Below are 23,512 nucleotides of genomic sequence, written 5' to 3'. Positions count from 1 at the left end.
TTTCTTTCTGGGCTCTGCAGCTCTTGCAGAAACACAATGTCCTGTTTTTCCCTCCAAAACACTGTCTTCTTCCCACAATGCAATGCAGACTTCCCATGATGCACTTCATTCTTCCCACAATGCACTTCAGTCTACAGTAACATACACCAATACACTAGTATGATACCGTGATTTTAATGTATATTACTGTGAACATTTTTAACATCTCACAAATCTTTATTTTAATCATGTATTTTATTCAAGTGCATCTCTTTTGTTACATTTAGAGCACATGGGTATCTCACTGGACATGTAAACACTGAGCTGATGCAATAATGCAACCAGAGAGGACCACAATGATAGTTATCTTTTAACTTTATTGTGCTATCCCCAACATTTATTTGTGACAGTATGTTCTGGAAATATAGCATCATGCCAGACTATTATTGAGTGGGGGTAGATGTCCCACTCCCACCTATGCCCCAGGGCACATTAAGTCCTAAAGTTATTGATTTATTGCTTTTTATTTGTGGTGTGTGGTTTTAATGACTTCTGGTGATTAGTTTTCTTGCCTACATATGTTGAATGCACTTATTGTAAGTCGCTTTGGATAAAAGCGGTTGCTAAATGACTGTAATGTAATGTAATGTAACAGCAAATACCAGATAATAGGTATCTGTATGGGGGGCTTTCAACATGAGAAAATACCACCCAGGAGAATATGAGTCTGGCAGTCACTGACAGAAGGGCGCCCCAAACTAATGTGGACATCAGGCCTGGAACTTCATGATTGTAGGGCCACGGCCACTTGGCCTTTGGTGTTGTCAATTTCATGAGGGCACTAGAGGTCAAATGCAGGGACAGTGGGGATATCATATTAAGTCCATGGTAATAGTGTTTGAGGGTCAAGGGTGACTTATTGTTTTATGCACATATTCGGACATGTCTGTTTCCGTCTGTCTACCTGTGTCCCTTTTTATGCCCATATTTGGAGATCTCTGTACCTGTCGGTCCTTGTCAATCTTATGCCCATGATGATGCCTTGATGACACATTGAGGTTGGACAACACGCTCCATATTTGGGCGTAGCTGCTTTGGGAACTCCATATATGGTTATGGCTGAGTCATTGTGACATGGGCGTGATGACATGGTCCCATGAGTGTGACGCCATGGTCATAGTGACGTGGCCGTGGTTTGTTTAGGGTTACGTTGTCATAGTGATGTCACTCTGGTTTGTTTATGGTTATGTCAGAGTGATGTGCCCGTGGTTTGGTCTGCCTGCCCGCCGGCCCTCCCGTTAGCCAATTTCAATATTGAATATGGAGATCCAGTTGAACAGAACCGGCGATCCAACCGTTATGGCCATATGGGCATGCCCATATAGGGGCCTATACTGATGACATCAGGGATCTATGTCATTAGAGGACACAGACAGACAAGTACAAGGCTGCCCGTTTATCTTGGACACTGACACCAGTGAAAGCTAGGGGTCTTGGTGCAGTGCTGGTGGTCCCAGTGCATCCCAGCACCCTTATGTTTGGTGGGAGAGCTGCCAACCCCATGTGAACCTCTTGTTTGGACCACAACCTAAAACTCAACTGAGGTGGATTGGATTATTTATTATTATTATATAAGAGACATTGTGTGTGATACATGAACTGAAGTGGGGAGTACTTGTAGAGGCCAGAGCCTACAATTCCCATTGTGTCATTTTTTTGTGTCATTTTTTTTTTTTAAACCTGTCACAGCCCCTGTCTGGTCTACCAGGGCCTGTGTGTCTTTATCTTCCACAAGGCCTGCAGGTTGGGCAATGGGGTGCCAATCAGGTGCATTGGGAGCACCTGGCCAGTGTTCCAAGGGTGCCCTATAAAATGCTGGCTGTCACACTCAGTACTCTCTTTTTCCATGAGAACACTGGGATGATGCAATAATGCAACCAGAGAGGACCACAATGATAGTTATCTTTTAACTTTATTGTGCTATCCTCAACATTTATTTGTGACAGTATGCTCTGGAACTATAGCATCCTGGCAGACCTAGCAGACTATTATTGAGTGGAGGTAGATGTCCCACTCCCACCTATGCACCAGGGCACATTAAGTCCTAATGTTATTGAATTATTGCTTTTAATCTTTGGTCTTTAGTTTACACCATTCAACACCATACACGACCACATGTACCACCCATCCATACACTGCTTACACTACTGATTCCACTGATTAACACACTCCATGCCATGTTATGTTTGAGTTAATTTATGTTGTAAAGAAATATATAATGTTATACACTTTTTAACCAGGTGAGTGTCTTCCTCTTTTTTATTATGGCCTATAAGCCAGGTCGTAACACGCCTAACAATAAAATATATATTAGTCATTCACAGTAAAATACTATATATATTACAGTAACCAGTTTTGGAATTACAGTCATATACTGTAAATATAATTCACAGTAACTCATTCGTTAATCACAGTAATGCACTGCTCATAATACAGTAACTATTTGCAAAATTACAGTTATATATTGTAAATATAATTCACAGTAACTTACATATTATGTACAGTAATAGACTGTAATATTACTATAACAGTGTGTGTAATTTACAGTGCTCTACTGTAAAAACATTCACAGTAAATTAGTGTCAGTATTACAATAGCCCGGTGTAGAATTACAATACTATACTGTAAATATTGATCACAGTAAGCCACTGTCCATAATACAGTAACTAACTGTGGAAATCACAAAAATTCGTTACAGTGTAGGTTCCAAGAAATACCAAAGGGTGGGGCTTAGTGACATACTACATGGTGCTCATCCCAGCGTGATATAACTATGAGAGTGACGACACTAGCGTTTTTCTTAATCCTTGAAATGTGTACAGGTATTTTAAGATTCTGCCAGGTGCCAGGCTGAATTAATGTCCCATGGGATTTGTTTTTAACCCTGAACCCAAATCCAAAAATGGAAAACATAGAAAACAGCAAAAAAGCAAAAAAACTAGCCTGATTTATTTTTTCAGAGTACATCTTTTGTGTCTGGTCAGTGAAGGGTCCTGGACATTACTATATGTTTCAAAGTGAGGCTCTACAAAATACTCAACCCAGTACTTTAGGGACCAGTCGAAATTTACATAAGGGGGGGTATGGAGGAAAATAGGGGAGGGTCATGCCTTTCTAATTTTGGTCCAAGGGAGGGTCAGCTAATTTTACTTTGAATCCAAGGGAGGGTCATGCAATTTTGAATTGATAAAATAGTCCGTTTTTTATATACCTTTTTAGTACAGCAGAACAGTGGTCAATGACCCCTCTCCATTTCAAAGGATACAAAGAATTCAAATCAAGTAACACCTTGTCTATTTAGAATCAATGACGGTCGTTAACAAGCCATCAACGCACAGCGAGTGTGAACGACCCAGTCAAATCTATTCAGCGTCTTAACGATGGTGGTTGAACAATTAAGCAAAACTTCAACAGGCGTTATTGGAGAGATGCATTTTAAATAGGCCTACTATAACTGGATATTCATAATCATTTGAAGTAATTCTGTGCATGTGATTAATGTGTGGATCTATATGGACAGTTGTGTATAGATGCCTAGCTCCACAAGTAAAACCAGAAGCATCAGGCCATAATTGATAGCCTAATTTGTTTTATGTAGGCAACAGTGTAGTTGTAGTCACTGTAGTTGATAATTAAAAGGGCAGAGTGACAAAAGTTTTAAACTACTGGTTACCAAATATTCAACTTTCTTCAATCTGACCAGGATTCAATGGGTTTCCCACATGTAAGATGAGAACACTATCCATTCTGCTACCACTACTACAGATACACTGTGCATTTAGCAAGACTGACTACACTACAGCAATGTTCTAATCAATGTGGAAAGCAAAACATTGGACATATCAGTTTTAAATGTCATGTTGTATTTGATGGGGAGGGTTAGGGGTGTCAAGAATTTCACAATACGATACATGATGTTGGGCATGATATCGATATGATATATTATTAATGTTCTTTTCTCATGTATCATCAACATTGGCCATCATCTTATAAATAACGTTATAAAGCAAGTTAGAAACAATTACAAAGTGCTTTGTACACACAAATAAATACATTTGTGCAAGCTAATGGAGAAGTGAAGTTCTCACTAACTATAAACCCATTGTTTCAGAGGACAGATAGACACTAATATAACAAATATAATATAATATAAGACTGCATAACTATAAATTCCACAAACCTCATATTTTTGTCATCTGGACTTTACCAACCAAGTGCAGCGTAGTTATTTCCAACAGCTAAAAAACATCTATAATACCAGATACAGTATAATACAATCTTAGATTAGATGTAGGCCTATTTGAGAGTGCAGATGCATGTCACATTAACGAGCGTCAACGAGCATCAGCTGACACACAACACCTCCCCTCTGCAGTGCTTTAAACTGAAAGTGACTGACTGGAGTCTGTTTCATTTCTCTCCAAAATACCTTGAATATGATGGAGGACATGATTAATAATTACTATGATTATGATAAGCTTTACATTTCATATCATACAGTAAAAACTCCTAACTTTCACCGGCAAAAAAAAAGAAAGTGTTTTTTTTGTATTAAAAAAACAATTAAAAAAATATTACGATACAGTATGACATCACAATACCTATCATCACATTTTAATACCACGATAGGCTATATCGTGACACAATATATCGTGACACTTCTAGGCGGGGAGGGTTACTCTTTTTTTTGTAATCACTTGGGGAGGGTCATTGATTTTTTTTTTTTGTCAAAGGGAGGGTCATGGCATTTTAGATCAGGGCACATACATTTCCTCCATGCCCCCCCTTATGTAAATTTCGACTGGTCCCTTAGTCAAAGTATAGCCTAGCCTACTCCTGGTGAAACATTACTCAACTACAAATGAAAGTTGCTCAGTCAAATGAAATAGATGCTTTTAAAAACACACCTCAATAATGTAAATGATATGTATGTATTTTGTACTAAACAGTGGTTGTTTCAAGTATGTAGGGTTGAAGTGGTTCAACCAGTTTTGCAAACCTCCCATTACTGGTCAAATAATTAAAAAAATGTTTCTTGGCCTTCTTGGCACTCAAGATGTTAGTGAACAGACTTGTAAACTAGGTGGAATTCTCTGCATAGCCCTTAACTGGTTTATAATAGTAGTGACCTACCACGTATAGGTGCTCATGTTATAAAAGCCACCTGTTTTAATTTCAGTGTTGACTTGGACTAGCTTTCTTCTGGTTTCCGATATGGGGGATACGTTTATAATAGCAATAGACTTCGGCACAGCTTACAGTGGATACGCCTTTAGTATCAAAGGTAGAGAAGCTAACATAGTTGTTCCACAATGGGGAATAGAACATGGAATAAGCACCCCGAAGACACCTACATGTATTCTATTTGATGAAAATGAGGAATTCCTCAAATTTGGTTATGATGCTAAAATGGAATACACCAAAAAGGGAAATGAAAAAGCCAAGAAAACACTTCTCTTTGAAAACTTAAAGATGGAACTTTTATACGGAAGAGTAAGTCTATGATATTAATTTGTAATTAGGATAGATTTTTTTCCTAAAAATTATATTATAAATCTTTATAAAATTATTAACATCATACATTTAACATTTTCAACAGAAACTCAATGAGGATCTAATGATTACAGCCGTAAATGGCAAAAAAAATTACAGCCCTGAAAGTCTTCACAGAAAGTCTACGCTACCTGAAGGACCATGCACTGATCACCATTGCTGACAACACAAGAGGACGAACCTTCACTGCGTCTGACTTCACCTGGGTTCTGACTGTTCCTGCTATTTGGGATGCTACTGCAAAACAGTTCATGAGAAAAGCAGCAACGGAGGTAATTCCATGTTGTTATAACATGCATGATGACGTTATCTACCCATGGAAATGTGTGAATTTAAATAATGTTCTTTCTTTCTTTCTTTCTTTTTTTAGGCTGGCATTGTGATAGAAAGTCAATCGGACAAGTTGGTCATCGCATTGGAACCAGAGGCAGCCTCAATCTGGTGTAAGCAGCTTCCCTCTGATGGTTTTATTGATGAGAACTTTTAAGACTATCCAGGGAGCACACACACTCCCTGGATGCCAATTCAGAACCTCTGCCCCAAAATTTTCGCTATAACAGGCCGATTCGTGTTTTTTACCAATAACTGTACCGATCTGTGTAAAACTTTGTTTGCACACTCTCTAGAGGCCAAGGAAAAACCTTTGCCCTGCATTTTTCACATTTGCCTTTTATAGCGCCACCAGGAGGCCGTCTAAAGTAAAATACATTCTTGGATATTAAGCCTTCAGATTTTATCCAAATTTCACGCAAATCGGTACACATGATCTCTATAGTCATGTGATCAAGACGGATCTCTTTGATTTCTCATATTCCATCCTGATTGGCTAAGATTGATTGATCTAAACTTTACAGGAGTGGCCCGTTTTGAACAAAATGCCGCAAATCATGAACCCAGCATCCGATTGCGGTGAAACGTTGCACACACACATTCGCACTTCGTTGAGGAACAAATGCCACCCTTTTAACATTGCCCTATTATAGCGCCACCAGGAGGCAGATTTTTGCAACACTTTTCTTTTTTATATTACTCCAACACATTTTGTCCAAACATCATGCAAATCGGTACATATTATCTCTGTAGTCAAGTGATCAAGATGGTTCCGTCCGATTTTTCCTATTCCATCCTGATTGGCCAATTCCGAACATTGCTGGCCCACAACAACCTACCTGACCTGGCGGAGACCTGTGCTCCGAGGAGCACTTTTTCTAGTTGAACATGTTTCACCAGGTAGGTCATGTCATTTGTTAAAAATGTCAACAGAGCCTGCAGTTCTCAAGACCTTTGGAAAGGCATTCCAGCCTTTAGTTATTAACCTTTTTCGTTTTTGACCTCTTTTCGTGAAATGGGGCTTAAAGGGATACTTCACTTTCGGGCCGGGGACACATTTAAAAAAAATATTAAAAATAAATGAAAAAAGTTATGGAAAATTCATGGCCCCCTCACGACACGCAGTGTCCTACTAATGTGTGAGGGGGCCATGAATTTTCCATAACTTTTTTCATTTATTTTTAATATTTTTTTTAAATGTGTCCCCGGCCCGAAAGTGAAGTATCCCTTTAAGTGTTAAAGTGTCCCTGAGCAACACTTAACCCATAACTGACCATACAACATTGTATGACGAAGTATACGACGGTGTCGCGCCGATCTATCTACAAACTGATTGATTGATTGAATACTTTATTTAGAAATTTGCAGAAAAAAAGCACATGAAAGTACAGTTTAAATACAAGCTAAATAGGATTGAAAAGCCCATGAAAGCCTAATGGCTTGTTTCAAATGAGGTCCCCATGTACTCAATTCATAGTGAAAGTACTTATTTTCTATCAATTGCCTTGAATCCATGGATTTATTTTTGTTTTTGTGGCATTCCTAAGCCAATAATTTGATGACCGGCTCCACACAGTAGATTATTTGTGTCTCCTACCGGATACACACCCGGTCATCAAATTATTGGCTTAGGAATGCCACAAAAACAAAACAAAAATCCATGAATTCAAGGCTTCATGGGGTGTGCAATTGATAGAAAATAAGTCATTTTTTGGGTGAACTCTTCCTTTAACTCACAATGCATGCATTTGTGACAGCCTTTTTAGCTTGTAGATCTGCATTTCAACATTGTAGCCTACCAAAGCAATTCATGATCATATACTTCTTTACATAACCTTAGAGAGTATACGTTATCTTTTCTCTAACTTAGGCTACTTATCTGAATATTGGCATTGCACAACATTTCATGAAAATACCGAATTTGTATCATACGCAAGCCAATTCCCAGAGGTCTCGCCATTGTGGTTGAAACTTTCTCTCCCTGATCGTATCATAGGCTACTGCCTTTCACATTCCCTCAAATCTTCCGCCGACTTTCTTTGATACCTGTTTTTTACCCGGCGTTTGGCCAGATACTGGTGGTTTTCAAATGAGTCACTGGTGCAAGCAAATTAGTCACTATATGTGAGTGGACGTCAGGAAACATTAATATGAAAACAACTGAAAATCATAAGTATGGTAATGTAACACCTGACAAACATTACAACCACAATGCTATGTGGATTATGTCCATGCCCCACCATTACCAACAAAGAAATACAGATAAAGCAACATTGTGCCATAAACTGTTAGTCCGTCATAGTCAATTCATCATAGTCAGTTGTCAAATATCAACTTTGTCAAAGGCAACCTCTTTTCATACATTTCGTACTTTATTGTTGCATGAAAGTATCTTGATACATCAGAATACATAATCAAACTAGTGGTGACATACCTTTTTGATAGACCTATTCAGGGTCACCACCACATATCAAAGAATTATATTTTGTACTTTTGTATTTTTTTGTACCCGGCCAACCAGGTATTACAATTGCTATTGTGCAATCGTGTGAACTATAATGTTAAAATATAAATACAACCCTTAAGAATGAAATCAAGTCATTTTGAGGCAGAAACAAGCTTTCAATCAACAGGTAGAAGCTGCAGTTACTTTTTGGCTGGTGGAAAAATTCATTGTTAAGGGTTATATTGGCCCTTTCAATGAGTGGACTTTACACTGAGTGGACTATAATCAATGAGCTATAACCCTGAATGACAAATACAAATACTTCATGGGTTATATTAGCCCTTCAAAAGTCTTTTTTTGCCTTTTACCCCTTTTTCACCGCAATTTTGTTGTTATGCCGATTGATTCCTCCCCACACACATTGTTGTGTTGTCACTGCTGTTGTATCCTACTGACTCACCTGCTAGTGAGGAGCCCCCACCAGCAGAACGTATAGAGCCTTCGTCCTACAAGTGGTTCAACCAGTTAATGCAAACCCCCCATTTCTGGTCAAATCATTTAAAAAATGTTTCTTGGCCTTCTTGGCACTCAAGATGTTGGTGAACAGACTAGGTGGAATTCTCTGTACATCCCTTAACTGGTTGAACCACTTCAACCCCTAAATACTTCATCCACCGGTGTCCCCCAGGGGCCAATACTAGGCCCCCTCCTTTTTTCCCTCTCCAACAAATCTCAACGTGTTACATTGTGACCATGTCCTTTATTCTCAGAAAATTCATGTGTATTTTCGGATACTTGACCACTTATAAACCCCCAATACTCTCTTCAACAAAAAATGACAATCTACAAGCTCCCAACGCATTTCAGTGTGACGCGTTGTTAGCTTGTAGACCGACTATTTTCATCAAATAGGGATGATAGGGATGCAAGGGTTCAAGTGGTTGATGTAAAAAAAAAATATATATATATATCACACAAAGGTTTGGCGGCCCCCCGTAACTCTGAAGAGGGGGGTAACTCTGAGGACCCCCCAGACCCCTGCTCTACTGTATACTAGGGGTTCCCAAACGTTTTAGCTTGTTTAACTACTCTGCCCCGGTCAAATCCGCGACCTCGCGGGCTGAGTGTTCCACCTCGCTGGTGCCGACTGTTCTCACCAAGCGGGCCGAGTGTTCCGGAACATTCGGCCCACTGGTACCGAGCGTTCCCTGGATAAAATGGGGCCGAGTAGATTTTGGTTACCCATTAAAGGTGCTATACAAATAAAGTTTATTATTATTATTTATAATTAATTATGAGGCCATTTAAGATCAGGTTTAAGTTCTGTGTTAGTGTCATATCATTCATGATACAGATGGTTAAAGATTTGCTCAGTTAAATAATTCTATCAATCCACACCAGTTTGAGTTGATCCAGAGTAATTAAAGTTATATTCATTCTTATAAAATGCATGTACTGTATATCAATGAGAAAATCTACACTTCCATTGTATGTGTCTCTATCTGTCTCTCTGTCTGACGTGTGAGAACTTAGTTGAAGTGCCAGTGCGTAAAGAATCTGAAAATGTCAGTTGATAAAACCTAAAGTTTATATAATTACTATGTTAAACGTTTTATTATTCTAGATTCTCATTTGATATTTATAATTATTATTCAAATTAAAGTTACTAATAATAATACAATACACTCATCCTATATTAACATTGGCTTAAGGGAGGAGGACAGGCGGGCGGTTGGAGCACGCCATCACACTCATGCCATAACCATTCCCAAAGGAGCTATGCCCAAATATGGAGTGTGTTGTCTAACATCAATGTGTCATCATGGCATCAGGCACAAACAAATCACTCAGCTCCATATATGGCCAGAAAAGGGGCCATGTCCATTATGGTCATCAGGTATTGCGATTGATGCCCATAAAAGGCACAAGGACTGACAGATACAGAGATCTCCATATATGGCCATATCAGGTGGATCGGCGGTGCAACGTAGATTCGGTGCCGGTGTATGGTTTCTCCTGTATAAGTTAACTGTGTGCCACAGCCTGTGTACATAGGCTGTCCTCTGAGTTTTCCCAAATTTAGGTGGAGTCTCTCCTTGTCATAGGGCATCTCCTTGTCATCATCTTGTCCCTGTTTTTTTATATGTGTATATATGTTAAATATATGTTTTCTAATCACTTGCTTTTCGATGTGCACTGTATAATTTCATTGAGGCATCTAAACAGCGGCAGGTATCGTTTGATTTGGTACGTTCAGAAATGTAGGCCTACTTTGTGCTCTTTACATACCTCTATAAAATTATACAGTGTAAACGTCGAAAAGCAACACAGCAGAAAACAATGTGTGATGTCGTCTTTTTTTTCTTGAACCGAGTATTTTATAAAGGTCTCAATCGTTCATAAATTGTGTTTGTTCATAAGCTGTCCACTTGGCTCTCATAGACTCCAATGTTATTTCACCGAACTTCCGGTGTGAGTCTGCCACCCAGTGAGTCGAATCTGCCGAATGGAATTGCATGATAGAGAAAATGACGTCGGCGTCAGAAAAAAGAAATTCCTTGGAACAGGGTGTTTAAAATGTGTAGCACTCTCAGGACTGATTGATTGGCTTAATGGCCACAGGTGTGGGGATCCTCACACTGAACTTAAACTGTCTGTGTGTCTGCACTGTCGGTAAGGTCTGCTCGAAACGTTACCACGAATAACATTTCCACAATGGGAGCACCATACTGGTGTGCAGATTTTATTATTTTTCTACTGTTGAAGTTTCGATCCAGCACCCAGCCCGGCAGGATATGGGATGTGCTTATTTGTCATTGTTTTGATGCCCTTTTCATGTATGTATTGTAGGCTAAGTCTTACTGATGAATTGAGTAGCTACAATGGACCACAATGAAAACAAGCCCCCCAGGGATTTTTGTGATATCCTTTTGGCATAATTTTTGACTGTGCTACTACATATACTGTTAACAATCTTGTTAATAAAGTAGCCACACTGAATAGTGGGGACATTTAATCACCAGATTTAAAGTCATCAAATTTGTCCAATTCGAGTCTAAAGTCCAAGTCCGAGTACATAGTGATAAAAGGAGTAAAATATTACCATATTTCTTATGCTTATTCATATTCTTCTTTGCGACCAACATGCCTTTCAAAGATTTTTATCAGGCAGTAGCCTACACCTCCATCAACTGCACCAATGAACTGTGCCGGTTGCAACAAATGGGTTGGGCTTAGTGACATGATACAGGGTGCTCATGCTATAAAAACTGGGATGCGTGTTCATTTCAGTTGTGTTGGCCTGGACAAGCTTTTGTCTGGTTTCTAATATGGGTGATGCATTTATAGTAGCAATAGACTTGGGTACTGCTTACAGTGGGTACGCTTTTCTTATCAGCGGCAAAGGATCTAACATAGATCCCATTCTTCCACAATGGGGAAGAGAAGAGGGAATGAACACCTCAAAGACGCCTACATGTGTTCTATTTGATGAAAATGAGCAATTCCTCAAATTTGGTTATGATGCTAAAAGGGAATACACTAGAAAAGGAAATGAAATGGCAAAGAAAACACTTCTCTTTGAAAACTTTAAGATGGAACTCTACGGAAAAGTAAGTCTATGATATTTATTTGTAATTAGGATAAAAATGTGTTCTAAAAATTATATATATATATAATATACAATACATTATATATATACATATACATATACATATATATATATATATATATATATATATATATATATATATATATATATAATCTATGTTCAATTATTTATCAACAACATACATTTTACATTTTCAACAGAAACTCAACGAGGAGTTGATGATTACAGCCGTAAATGGCAAAAAAATGAGAGCCCTGAAAGTCTTCACAGAAAGTCTACGCTACCTGAAGGACCATGCACTGAACACCATTGCTGAAAACACAAGAGGACGAACCTTCACCGCGTCTGACTTCACCTGGGTTCTGACTGTTCCTGCTATTTGGGATGCTTCCGCAAAACAGTTCATGAGAAAAGCAGCAACTGAGGCAATTCCATGTTGTTATAACATACATGATGACATTATCAAAATTATCTACAGGATATTTTCTACACATGTAAATGTGTGAATTTGAATGTTTTCGGTCTTTCTTTCTTTCTTTCTTTTCAGGCTGGCATTGTGAGAGAAAGTCAGACAGACAAGTTGGTCATCGCATTGGAGCCAGAGGCAGCCTCAATCTGGTGTAAGCAGTTGCCCTCAGATGGTTTTGTTGATGAGAACACAACACATGCTACCCTACAACAAAATCCTGGAACACAATACATTGTTGCTGATTGTGGAGGTATGTTTGTGCTGTGCTGTATATATATATTATAGTAAATAAGAGTGGGTGTGTGTATACTGTATATGTGTATGTATAAGACAAAGTATATACTCAGCTGTACATACATTCGTTTTACTTACAATATACTGCACAATTCTTATCTTTAGATGTATGCAACTTCACTCCATGTTTCCTCTGTTGTCCACTTTATATTAAAAAGTATACAAAATGTATGTAAACGTTCACATTTTAAAGCCTAGCATTGTTGTCTTACAGGTGGTACCATTGACATCACGGTACATGAAGTATTGGATGGAGGAGTCCTAAAAGAGCTGCATAAGGCCTCCGGTAATGATATGGGAGGGGAGCAGGTTACTAAAAAATTTAAAAGTTGCCTGAAAGAAATATTCTCTGATGATCTCTGGAATGAGTATGAAAGAGATTTTCCCAGTGAGCTTCAAAAGTTGATGTATAACTTCCTTGTCCTTAAGAGTGTGGATGATGCTGTAGAAATCTCCTGCCCTTTCAACTTAGCAGCATTAGCTCAGAAAAAGAAACCAATAGAGAATTACTTCAAGAATGTGCAAGGTGTATCTTGGGACGAGGGGTCGATCAAAATCTCAAAAGCAAAGATGAGATCTTTCTTTGATGAAAGTCTGAGTGGCATCACTAAAAGTCTCAAAGAAATCTTGGGGGAAAAGGATCTCAGAATTGATTACCTTGTGTTAGTGGGCGGTTATGCCTCAAGTGAGATTCTGCGCAGACACATTACCGAGCAGTTTGGTGCTCAGTGCAAAGTACTGTGCCCTGCGTTGGCCCAGCAGGCAATTTTGAAGGGAGCTGTCATGTTCGGAAGAAACCCTGCAGTAGTGGCATCACGAAAAAGTGCCTTTACTTATGGCACTAATTGCTCTATCAGTTTTGATGAGTCGAAGCATAAGGCTGAAAAGAAGTTCTCAACTGAAACGGGTGACCGCTGTCGTAATATTTTCTTAACACTGGTGACAATAGATGAAGATGTAGGTTGGGATGAAACCAGAGACCACATCTTTACAGCACTAGAAAGAAACCAGACATCAGCATGTTTAGGTTTTTATCGCACAGAAAGGAAGAATCCTCTATATGTAGATGAGTGGGGAATAGAAAAACTGAACTCAATTGATGTTGAGATGCCAGATACTACACGTGGGCTGGATCGTGAAATCCAGTTGAAAGTCAAATTTGGCTTCACAGAAATAACAGCCACAGCCACTGATGTGGATTCCAAGTCAACAAACTCAGTCAAAATTGACTTTTTGAGCAAGTAGGATCCTAGAATAAGACTAACTATTTACATTGTATTAACTTGAAGCCCCAAGTTATGTAATAGATACGAGATTAATACACTGTAACAAGTTAACCACGGTATAAGGGAAAATGGTGATTTTGGCCAACTCTAATCTGATACTCTGATACGAATCTGATACTCACGAATCTGATACTCACTTTCAAAACTGCCCTAAAGATACACCTTCAGGAGGCTGCAATTCGAAAATGGCCCCTGTCTAAGTCTTAACCTACCCCCCCCCTCCTTCATTTTCCTCTTTTGTATATATATATTTTTTTCTCTCTTCATACCAGTAACCTGAAAGCTGATTGTATGACATTCTGTATAGTAGTGTGTATATCTGGCTGTCTCTTATGTCATCATGATTTGTGTGCATGGGGTACTCATCTTAAACAAGCTGCGTGCTTAATGAGAGTTCCAGTTTAGTAGACCTTGTATTGTGAATTTCAATTTGTACTTCCATGTACTGTTATGTACTGTCATGTACTATTCTCATGTCTTACTAAATAAACTACATCAATCAATACTTTAAAGCAGGGGTTCTCAAACGTTTTTTATACCTGGACCCCATTTTATTAGGCATTTTTGGTGATACAACACTTATAGTGCAATTTTCAATTGCAACTAGAAAAAGTGCTCCTCGGAGCACAGGTCTCCGCCAGGTCAGGTAGGTTATTGTGGGCCAACAATGTTCGGAATTCGCCAATCAGGATGGAATATGAAAAATCGCACAGAACCATCTTGATCACTTGACTATAGAGATAATGGGTACCGATTTGCATGATGATTGGACAACATTTGTAGGAGTAATACAAAAAAGAAAAGTGTTGAAAAAATCGGCCTCCTGGTGGCGCTATAATAGGGCAATGTTAAAGGGTGGCATTTATTCTTCAACATAGTGCGAATGTGCGTGCAAAGTGTCACCTCAATCGGACGCTGCGTTCATGATTTGTGGCATTTTGTTCAAAACAGGCCACTTCTGCAAACTTTAGATGTCAATGTTAGCCAATCAGGATGATTGAGGATTATGAAAAATCAAACAGTTCCTTCTTGATCACATGACTATAGAGATCATGTGTACCGATTTGTGTGAGATTTGGATAAAATCTGAAGGCTTAATATCCAAAAATGTGTTTTACATAAGTGGGCCTCCTGGTGGCGCTATAAAAGGCAAATGTGAAAAATGCAGGGCAGACATTTTTCCTTGGCCTCTAGGGAGTGTGCGTGCAAAGTTTCATGCAGATCGGTGCAGTTATAGTTAAAAACACAAATCAGCCTTTTATAGCGCCACCATGAGGCTGATTTGAAATATGTCAAGTGCCATTTGTTCCTCGGCGTATTGGGAATGTGTTTGTGAAATTTCACGGAAATCGCAAGCTGCGTTCATGATTTGAGGCATTTTGTTCAAAACGGACCAATCCTGCAAATTTTGGAAGCCAACCTTAGCCAATGAGGATGGAATATGGGAAATCGGACAGATCCGTGTTGATCACATGACTATAGAGATACTGTGTACCGATTTGCATGACGTTTGGTTAAAAACTGTAGGAGTAATGGGACAAAATGGGTTTTGCACAAATCGGCCTCCTGGTGGCGCTATGACAGGCCCATGTGAAAAATGTGGGGCAGAGGTTCTGAATTGGCATCCAGGGAGTGGGTGTGCACAGTTTGGCAGCGACCGGGCCAACGGTGCTTGAGATTAGCTGGTAACACACAGACAGGACACACGGACGGACGGACACACGGACACACGGACGGACGGACGGACAGGGGCGAAAACATACTCTCTCGCCATGCCTTTCGGCCTGGCGGAGACAATAACGCATACTTAAAAATAAGGCATGCATTGGTGGCCTTGATTAGGAATATTGGAAAATATCTTTATATCCTGCTGATTTTCTGTCTTATCCATATAGTTTAAAAGCTACTGAAAAGTGTTTCTATACACATTTGTAAATGATAGCAGTATATAGCCTATATCTTAATTACCTTATTTTACTTTTACTTTTTTTTAATTTATTCTTTTACAATTTATTTTAATTCAAAATATATAAAAGAAAAACTAAGAAAATGCATTCACAGGCTTTGCTTAAAAAAAAAGATTTAATGGAAAGGATAAATGTAAAGTTTTTCAGTTGTCAATGTGCAAACCCACCCTCACCTTCCTGTGACACCACTTGGGATCCTGACCCATATAGAACCTCTGGGTTGCATTTGGTTTAAGAGGAATTGTATTCAGTCATGTTAAGTTAATGTGCATTTAATGAACAATAATATGCATATGAAGTTATTGTTTTATTAAAATGACTTATTCATTGATATTATGTTGTGTATATAAATGACCACATTATGTGAGTCTGCTTCCTCTGAAGGTACCAAAAATTAAGCATTATTCTTTTTTCTTGGTTTGGATTGAATGTTTATTTAATTTTTATATTTATTTTTACATAATTTGACCTAGGCTACTGTAAATGACGCAATGATGCAATAAATGAGTCACTGATTATATGTGAGTGAACTTCAGACAACATTAGTATGAAAACAACTGAATATCATACGTATATGGTAATGTAACACCTGACAAACATTACAACCACAATCCTGCGTGGACTACCTCACATATACTGTACCATGGTCACATCAATTTAAATATGACGACAATATAATATGTACTTGAAATAGAAACTTTGTGTTGGCATTATCTTTGTCAACCTTGATAAACATTCACATATCTTACAACTGTAGTAATTTTTAAGTAGGCTATGACAAAGAAATTAGTACCAGTTGAGTCTGACAATATGTGTGTAGCACAAGATTCTGGGCTCGGTACCAGGGCCCGGTTCCAAAACCTTTTCAGTTCTGGACCCAAAAGTGAAATTTGGGATCCAGGGACCCAAACTTACAAATACTTTATGCATCATGAACCTCACTTCTATATTTATAAATTACTAATGAAAATTCTGAATCTAATTTAAAGTTTCTCACCACCTTATAAATTATGTACAATATCTCAGCAATATTTTCATGAATTGGTACACCATTAACTCTGTAATCCCAGCATCATCAACAGACTCGTGTAGCTGCAATGAAAACCATTTTTGTTCCAATATTTCCTCTGTAACTGACCATTTAATATCTGCTGCCATGTCTTGATTCGATTGCAACATTTGTATTTGAGAGTGGATCAGCCGTTTAGACACGAGGACGGTCTCTACAGAAAACGGCAAAATAAAGTAGATGAGCCGTCCGTTTAGACAGCAACGGTGTTATCCAGGGTTGAAAACGCAATATAGTGAAACCTCCTTCCAGAGTGGAATTCTTTGAAAACGCAGCGCCTGCCGTCCATGTAAACGGCAAGACGGTGTTGGAGCTCTTCTCTTCGCAGATGAGTGAGGCTGGGACCGAGGCTAGTGTTGGAGACGTTGTTTACTAGTGTTGCCAGACTCTGCGAATAGATACGAGATTAATACAATTACACTGTAACAAGTTAACCACGGTATAAGGGAAAATGGTGATTTTGGCCAACTCTAATCTGATACTTTAAAGCAGGGGTTCTCAAACGTTTTTTATACCTGGACCCCATTTTATTAGGCATTTTTGGTGATACAACACTTGATTTATAGTGCAATTTTAAATTGCAATAACGCATACTTAAAAATAAGGCATGCATTGGTGGCCTTGATTAGGAATATTGGAAAATACCTTTATATCCTGCTGATTTTGTGTCTTATCCATATAGTTTAAAAGCTACTGAAAAGTGTTTCTATACACATTTGTAAATGATAGCAGTATATAGCCTATATCTTAATTACCTTATTTTACTTCAATTTATTTTTATTCAAAATATATAAAAGAAAAACTAAGAAAATGCATTCACAGGCTTTGCTTAAAAAAAAGATTTAATGGAAAGGATAAATGCAAAGTTTTTCAGTTGTCAATGTGCAAACCCACCCTCACCTTCCTGTGACACCACTTGGGGTCCTGACCCATATAGAACCTCTGGGTTGCATTTGGTTTAAGAGGAATTGTATTCAGTCATGTTAAGTTAATGTGCATTTAATGAACAATAATATGCATATGAAGTTATTGTTTTATTAAAATGACTTATTCATTGATATTATGTTGTGTATATAAATGACCAAATTATGTGAGTCTGCTTCCTCTGAAGGTACCAAAAATTAAGCATTATTTATTTTTCTTGGTTTGGATTGAATGTTTATTTTATTTTTATATTTCTTTTTACATAATTTGACCTAGGCTACTGTAAATGACACAATGATGCACTAAATGAGTCAGTGTTTATATGTGAGTGAACTTCAGACAACATTAGTATGAAAACAACTGAATATCATACGTATATGGTAATGTAACACCTTGCCGAGGCGTTGTCTGCCGCTGCCCTATGGTTTATTGTCCCTATTAGTGTATATGGTTTTGTGTTTTTTTTAGTTATTGTATTTTGTTTCATCTGGCTGCTTCCCATCAGAGCACAGTTTTATCATAACAGAGCATTCAGTTATATTACAGCAGTAGCCTATGTATACTATGTGCAGCTTGCTGTGACCCAACTGGGTTCTGTGTATATTATAAAGGGTTCACTGGACTGCCCAGGTTCCTGGTGTTGCTCAATAATTGTCTTGCTATTTTATCTATTGCTCTTCTAAGTCTAACCTCAAGCTTTTCTTAAATAAAGATCAGTACTATTGTACTAGGATTTTATACACTGTGTTTGTCATTCATTTGACAGCCTGACTGAATAGTACACAAATCCTACAAATGGTCTCCTAAGTAGGCGTGGTTTGCATCTCCCCCTACCATCCCACCACCCTCCCCCTCCCCCTCCCCTCTCCCTGTCTGCCAACGTCATGTGGATGTGCATTTGTGTATTTTCTTCATTAAAGAAAATAAATGCTTTAGATGTTTGAAAGTGCACTGTTATTGGCAAAGATGCTTTTAAAGAAACCCATAAAATTCCCACCACAAACTCACACGTATTATTCAGTCTTATGCTAGATGTGCTCCTGTTTCTGCTCAACATTGTAACAGGTCCTTTTATTTATAAAGTATATATTTGACCACTAAAGACTATATATACTATAGTGTTTAGCATGAATGTTTAGCAAAATGTCATGATTCCCAAATCATACCCCATCAACCAAGACAGTTAATAATGGAAAATGATATTATTGAGCATTGGAACACACATTTTATTTAATTTTTGAAATGTCCATAATGGTTTCACGTATATAGGCCTACTACATTCACATATAGAATCTCAGTTTATCAGTTTTTAGAACATCTTATGGGGACAGAGCATAGAGTTGAAATATAATATAATAATACAATATAATATAAGGGACAGACAGAGCCCTCTATGTCTCGTCCGTCAGACTGCAGATGGACTCTTCAGATATCTTCCCAAATCTCGCGAGAGTGGGTTGCTGGGATAGAGAAAAGTCGATAACAAAGTTGATTTTCTCCTAATTTGTGTCACAAAAAAAAAAGCCATTTCAGTATGGAAATCGTGCATATTATGTGTCTTGTGACGATCGGGTCCAATATTTAGTTCAGTGACCATGGAGCTAAAGAATGGTTCAGAAGCTGTGTTCACGTTCACTCTTCCATTGGAATCAATAGACTCCAACTTGCTTCCTGTCTCCTAAAAAGGTGTCCACCTACGTCACGCAGAAACGGGAAATACCGGAGAATGCGACTCTTGCTATTTCCCTCTTGGCCCTTACCTCTTTCTTACGAACACAAGGTTGCATAGGTATGACAGTGGATCTGCTGCAAGTTTATCGCAAGTTTATATAACACTGCTCGGCAGCAGTGATATAGCAGTGCTTAACACTTCAAATGGCCATAGTTTGGTGACCATTGCTATGACTAGGTTTGAAAATCTAGTACTATATAAGGTCAGCTGACAAGGGTCTATATTGGTCATTCCTCGTACCAGGTTGGGCGCCCATAGCTGAATGGTTAAGAGTGCCCGCCTGGGAAGCCGCTTGTCTCAGGTTCAAAGTGTCCCACGGTAAGACACATGCCTACACCCTAACTACTAACTACATCCTAACTGCTCCCCCCTCCGCACTCCTCTGTGGACAGCATTCAGCTGGGCGAACCTGAAAACTGAACCGGACGAAAAGAAAGATAAAAAACAAGAAGGTTCATTACTAAAGGTGACAGAACCTTTCAGTTTGTAGCTCCCAGACTCTGGAATGTCCTTCCACAGGTCTTGAGAGCTTCAGGCACTGCACATTTTTAACAACAACATTCTTACAAAATGACAAAAAAAAAAACCTTAAGCTGAAAACTGAAGTTCCGGACAAAAGAATTTCAAAAAACAAGAAGGTTAATGACTAAAGGTGACAGAACCTTTCACTCTGTTGCCTTTCCCACACTCCAGTTAAGTGTTTAACAGTTGTCTGTGTTCTTTATGTTAAATAAATGTATGTATTTGGGCAAAACTCATGCCTCAAGTCTCATTTATCTAATCTGTGTTTTTGGGGACCCCAACAAACATTACAAAATTATTTTCCTTGATATAACCTCTTCAAGGTGGTATTGTCAGACATAATTCTGAGAGTAAATTCCTTGCCACACTAAGTTACACACTAGGTTACATAGCCTATGTAAAGCAGTTCTCTGTGAGAAGCGCTATGTACAAATAATATGTACATACTTACTACACCACATGTTCAAAAGAGTTGTTGTCTCCGCCAGGCCGAAGGCATGGCGAGAGAGTATGTTTTACCCCCTGTCCGTCCGTCCGTCCGTCCGTCCGTCCGTCCGTCTGTCAGCAGCTAATCTCTGGCACCGTTGGCTTGATCGCAGCGAAACTGTGCACACACACTCCCTGGATGCCAATTCAGAACCTCTGCCCCAAAATTTTCGCTATAACAGGCCGATTCGTGTTTTTTACCAATAACTGCACCGATCTGTGTAAAACTGTTTGTTGCACACTCTCTAGAGGCCAAGGAAAAACCTTTGCCCTGCATTTTTCACATTTGCCTTTTATAGCGCCACAAGGAGGCCGTCTAAAGTAAAATACATTCTTGGATATTAAGCCTTCAGATTTTATCCAAATTTCACGCGAATCGGTACACATGATCTCTATAGTCATGTGATGAAGACGGATCTCTTTGATTTCTCATATTCCATCCTGATTGGCTAAGATTGACATCTAAACTTTACAGGAGTGGCCCGTTTTGAACAAAATGCCGCAAATCATGAACCCAGCATCCGATTGCGGTGAAACGTTGCACACACACATTCGCACTTCGTTGAGGAACAAATGCCACCCTTTTAACATTGCCCTATTATAGCGCCACCAAGAGGCAGATTTTTGCAACACTTTTCTTTTTTATATTACTCCAACACATTTTGTCCAAACATCATGCAAATCGGTACATATTATCTCTGTAGTCAAGTGATCAAGATGGTTCCCTCCGATTTTTCCTATTCCATCCTGATTGGCCAATTCCGAACATTGCTGGCCCACAACAACCTACCTGACCTGGCGGAGACCTGTGCTCCGAGGAGCACTTTTTCTAGTTGAACATGTTTCACCAGGTAGGTCATGTCATTTGTTAAAAATGTCAACAGAGCCTGCAGTTCTCAAGACCTTTGGAAAGGCATTCCAGCCTTTAGTTATTAACCTTTTTCGTTTTTGACCTCTTTTCGTGAAATGGGGCTTAAGTGTTAAAGTGTCCCTGAGCAACACTTAACCCATAACTGACCATACAACATTGTATGACGAAGTATACGACGGTGTCGCGCCGATCTATCTACAAACTGATTGATTGATTGATTGATTGAATACTTTATTTAGAAATTTGCAGAAAAAAAGCACATGAAAGTACAGTTTAAATACAAGCTAAATAGGATTGAAAAGCCCATGAAAGCCTAATGGCTTGTTTCAAATGAGGTCCCCATGTACTCAATTCATAGTGAAAGTTAACTCACAATGCATGCATTTGTGACAGCCTTTTTAGCTTGTAGATCTGCATTTCAACATTGTAGCCTACCACAGCAATTCATGATCATACACTTCTTTACATAACCTTAGTGAGTATATGTTATCTTTTCTCTAACTTAGGCTACTTATCTGAATGTTGGCATTGGTCTACACAAGATCTCATGAAAAGACCTAATTTGTATCATACGCAAGCCAATTCCCAGAGGTCTCGCCATTGTGGTTGAAACTTTCTCTCCCTGATCGTATCATAGGCTACTGCCTTTCACTTTCCCTCAAATCTTCCGCCGACTTTCTTTGATACCTGTTTTTTTACCCGGCGTTTGGCCAGATACTGGTGGTTTTCAAATGAGTCACTGGTGCAAGCAAATTAGTCACTATATGTGAGTGGACGTCAGGCAACATTAATATGAAAACAACTGAAAATCATAAGTATGGTAATGTAACACCTGACAAACATTACAACCACAATGCTATGTGGATTATGTCCATGCCCCACCATTACCAACAAAGAAATACAGATAAAGCAACATTGTGCCATAAACTGTTAGTCCGTCATAGTCAATTCATCATAGTCAGTTGTCAAATATCAACTTTGTCAAAGGCAACCTCTTTTCATACATTTCGTACTTTATTGTTGCATGAAAGTATCTTGATACATCAGAATACATAATCAAACTAGTGGTGACATACCTTTTTGATAGACCTATTCAGGGTCACCACCACATATCAAAGAATTATATTTTGTACTTTTGTATTTTTTTGTACCCGGCCAACCAGGTATTACAATTGCTATTGTGCAATCGTGTGAACTATAATGTTAAAATATAAATACAACCCTTAAGAATGAAATCAAGTCATTTTGAGGCAGAAACAAGCTTTCAATCAACAGGTAGAAGCTGCAGTTACTTTTTGGCAGGTGGAAAAATTCATTGTTAAGGGTTATATTGGCCCTTTCAATGAGTGGACTTTACACTGAGTGGACTATAATCAATGAGCTATAACCCCGAATGACAAATACAAATACTTCATGGGTTATATTAGCCCTTCAAAAGTCTTTTTTTGCCTTTTACCCCTTTTTCAATTCAATCCTCCCCACACACATTGTTGTGTTGTCACTGCTGTTGTATCCTACTGACTCACCTGCTAGTGAGGAGCCCCCACCAGCAGAACGTATAGAGCCTTCGTCCTACAAGTGGTTCAACCAGTTAATGCAAACCCCCCATTTCTGGTCAAATCATTTAAAAAATGTTTCTTGGCCTTCTTGGCACTCAAGATGTTGGTGAACAGACTAGGTGGAATTCTCTGTACATCCCTTAACTGGTTGAACCACTTCAACCCCTAAATACTTCATCCACCGGTGTCCCCCAGGGGCCAATACTAGGCCCCCTCCTTTTTTCCCTCTCCAACAAATCTCAACGTGTTACATTGTGACCATGTCCTTTATTCTCAGAAAATTCATGTGTATTTTCGGATACTTGACCACTTATAAACCCCCAATACTCTCTTCAACAAAAAATGACAATCTACA

At 38.7% G+C, this 23,512-nt stretch overlaps 1 protein-coding gene across 1 annotated transcript; it reads left to right on the top strand.

Moving 5' to 3' along the window:
* Window positions 1-11,961: 11,961 nt before the first annotated feature.
* Window positions 11,962-13,986, top strand: LOC308106295 (heat shock 70 kDa protein 12A-like; the record flags this gene model as incomplete). The annotated part of the gene is made up of 4 exons (XM_080457342.1): window positions 11,962-11,979; window positions 12,179-12,403; window positions 12,526-12,697; window positions 12,956-13,986. The coding sequence occupies 4 exons, from the start codon at window positions 11,962-11,964 to the stop codon at window positions 13,984-13,986; spliced, it is 1,446 nt and encodes a 481-aa protein (XP_080313468.1).
* Between the last annotated feature and the right edge of the window lie 9,526 nt (window positions 13,987-23,512).

This window comes from Gymnoscopelus braueri (genome assembly GCF_963280865.1).
Source record: "Gymnoscopelus braueri genome assembly, chromosome: 18".
In the NCBI taxonomy this organism is placed as follows: Eukaryota; Metazoa; Chordata; class Actinopteri; order Myctophiformes; family Myctophidae; genus Gymnoscopelus; species Gymnoscopelus braueri.
The sequence above is the reverse complement of the archived record's forward strand: the minus strand, read 5'-3'. Positions and strand labels throughout refer to the sequence as shown.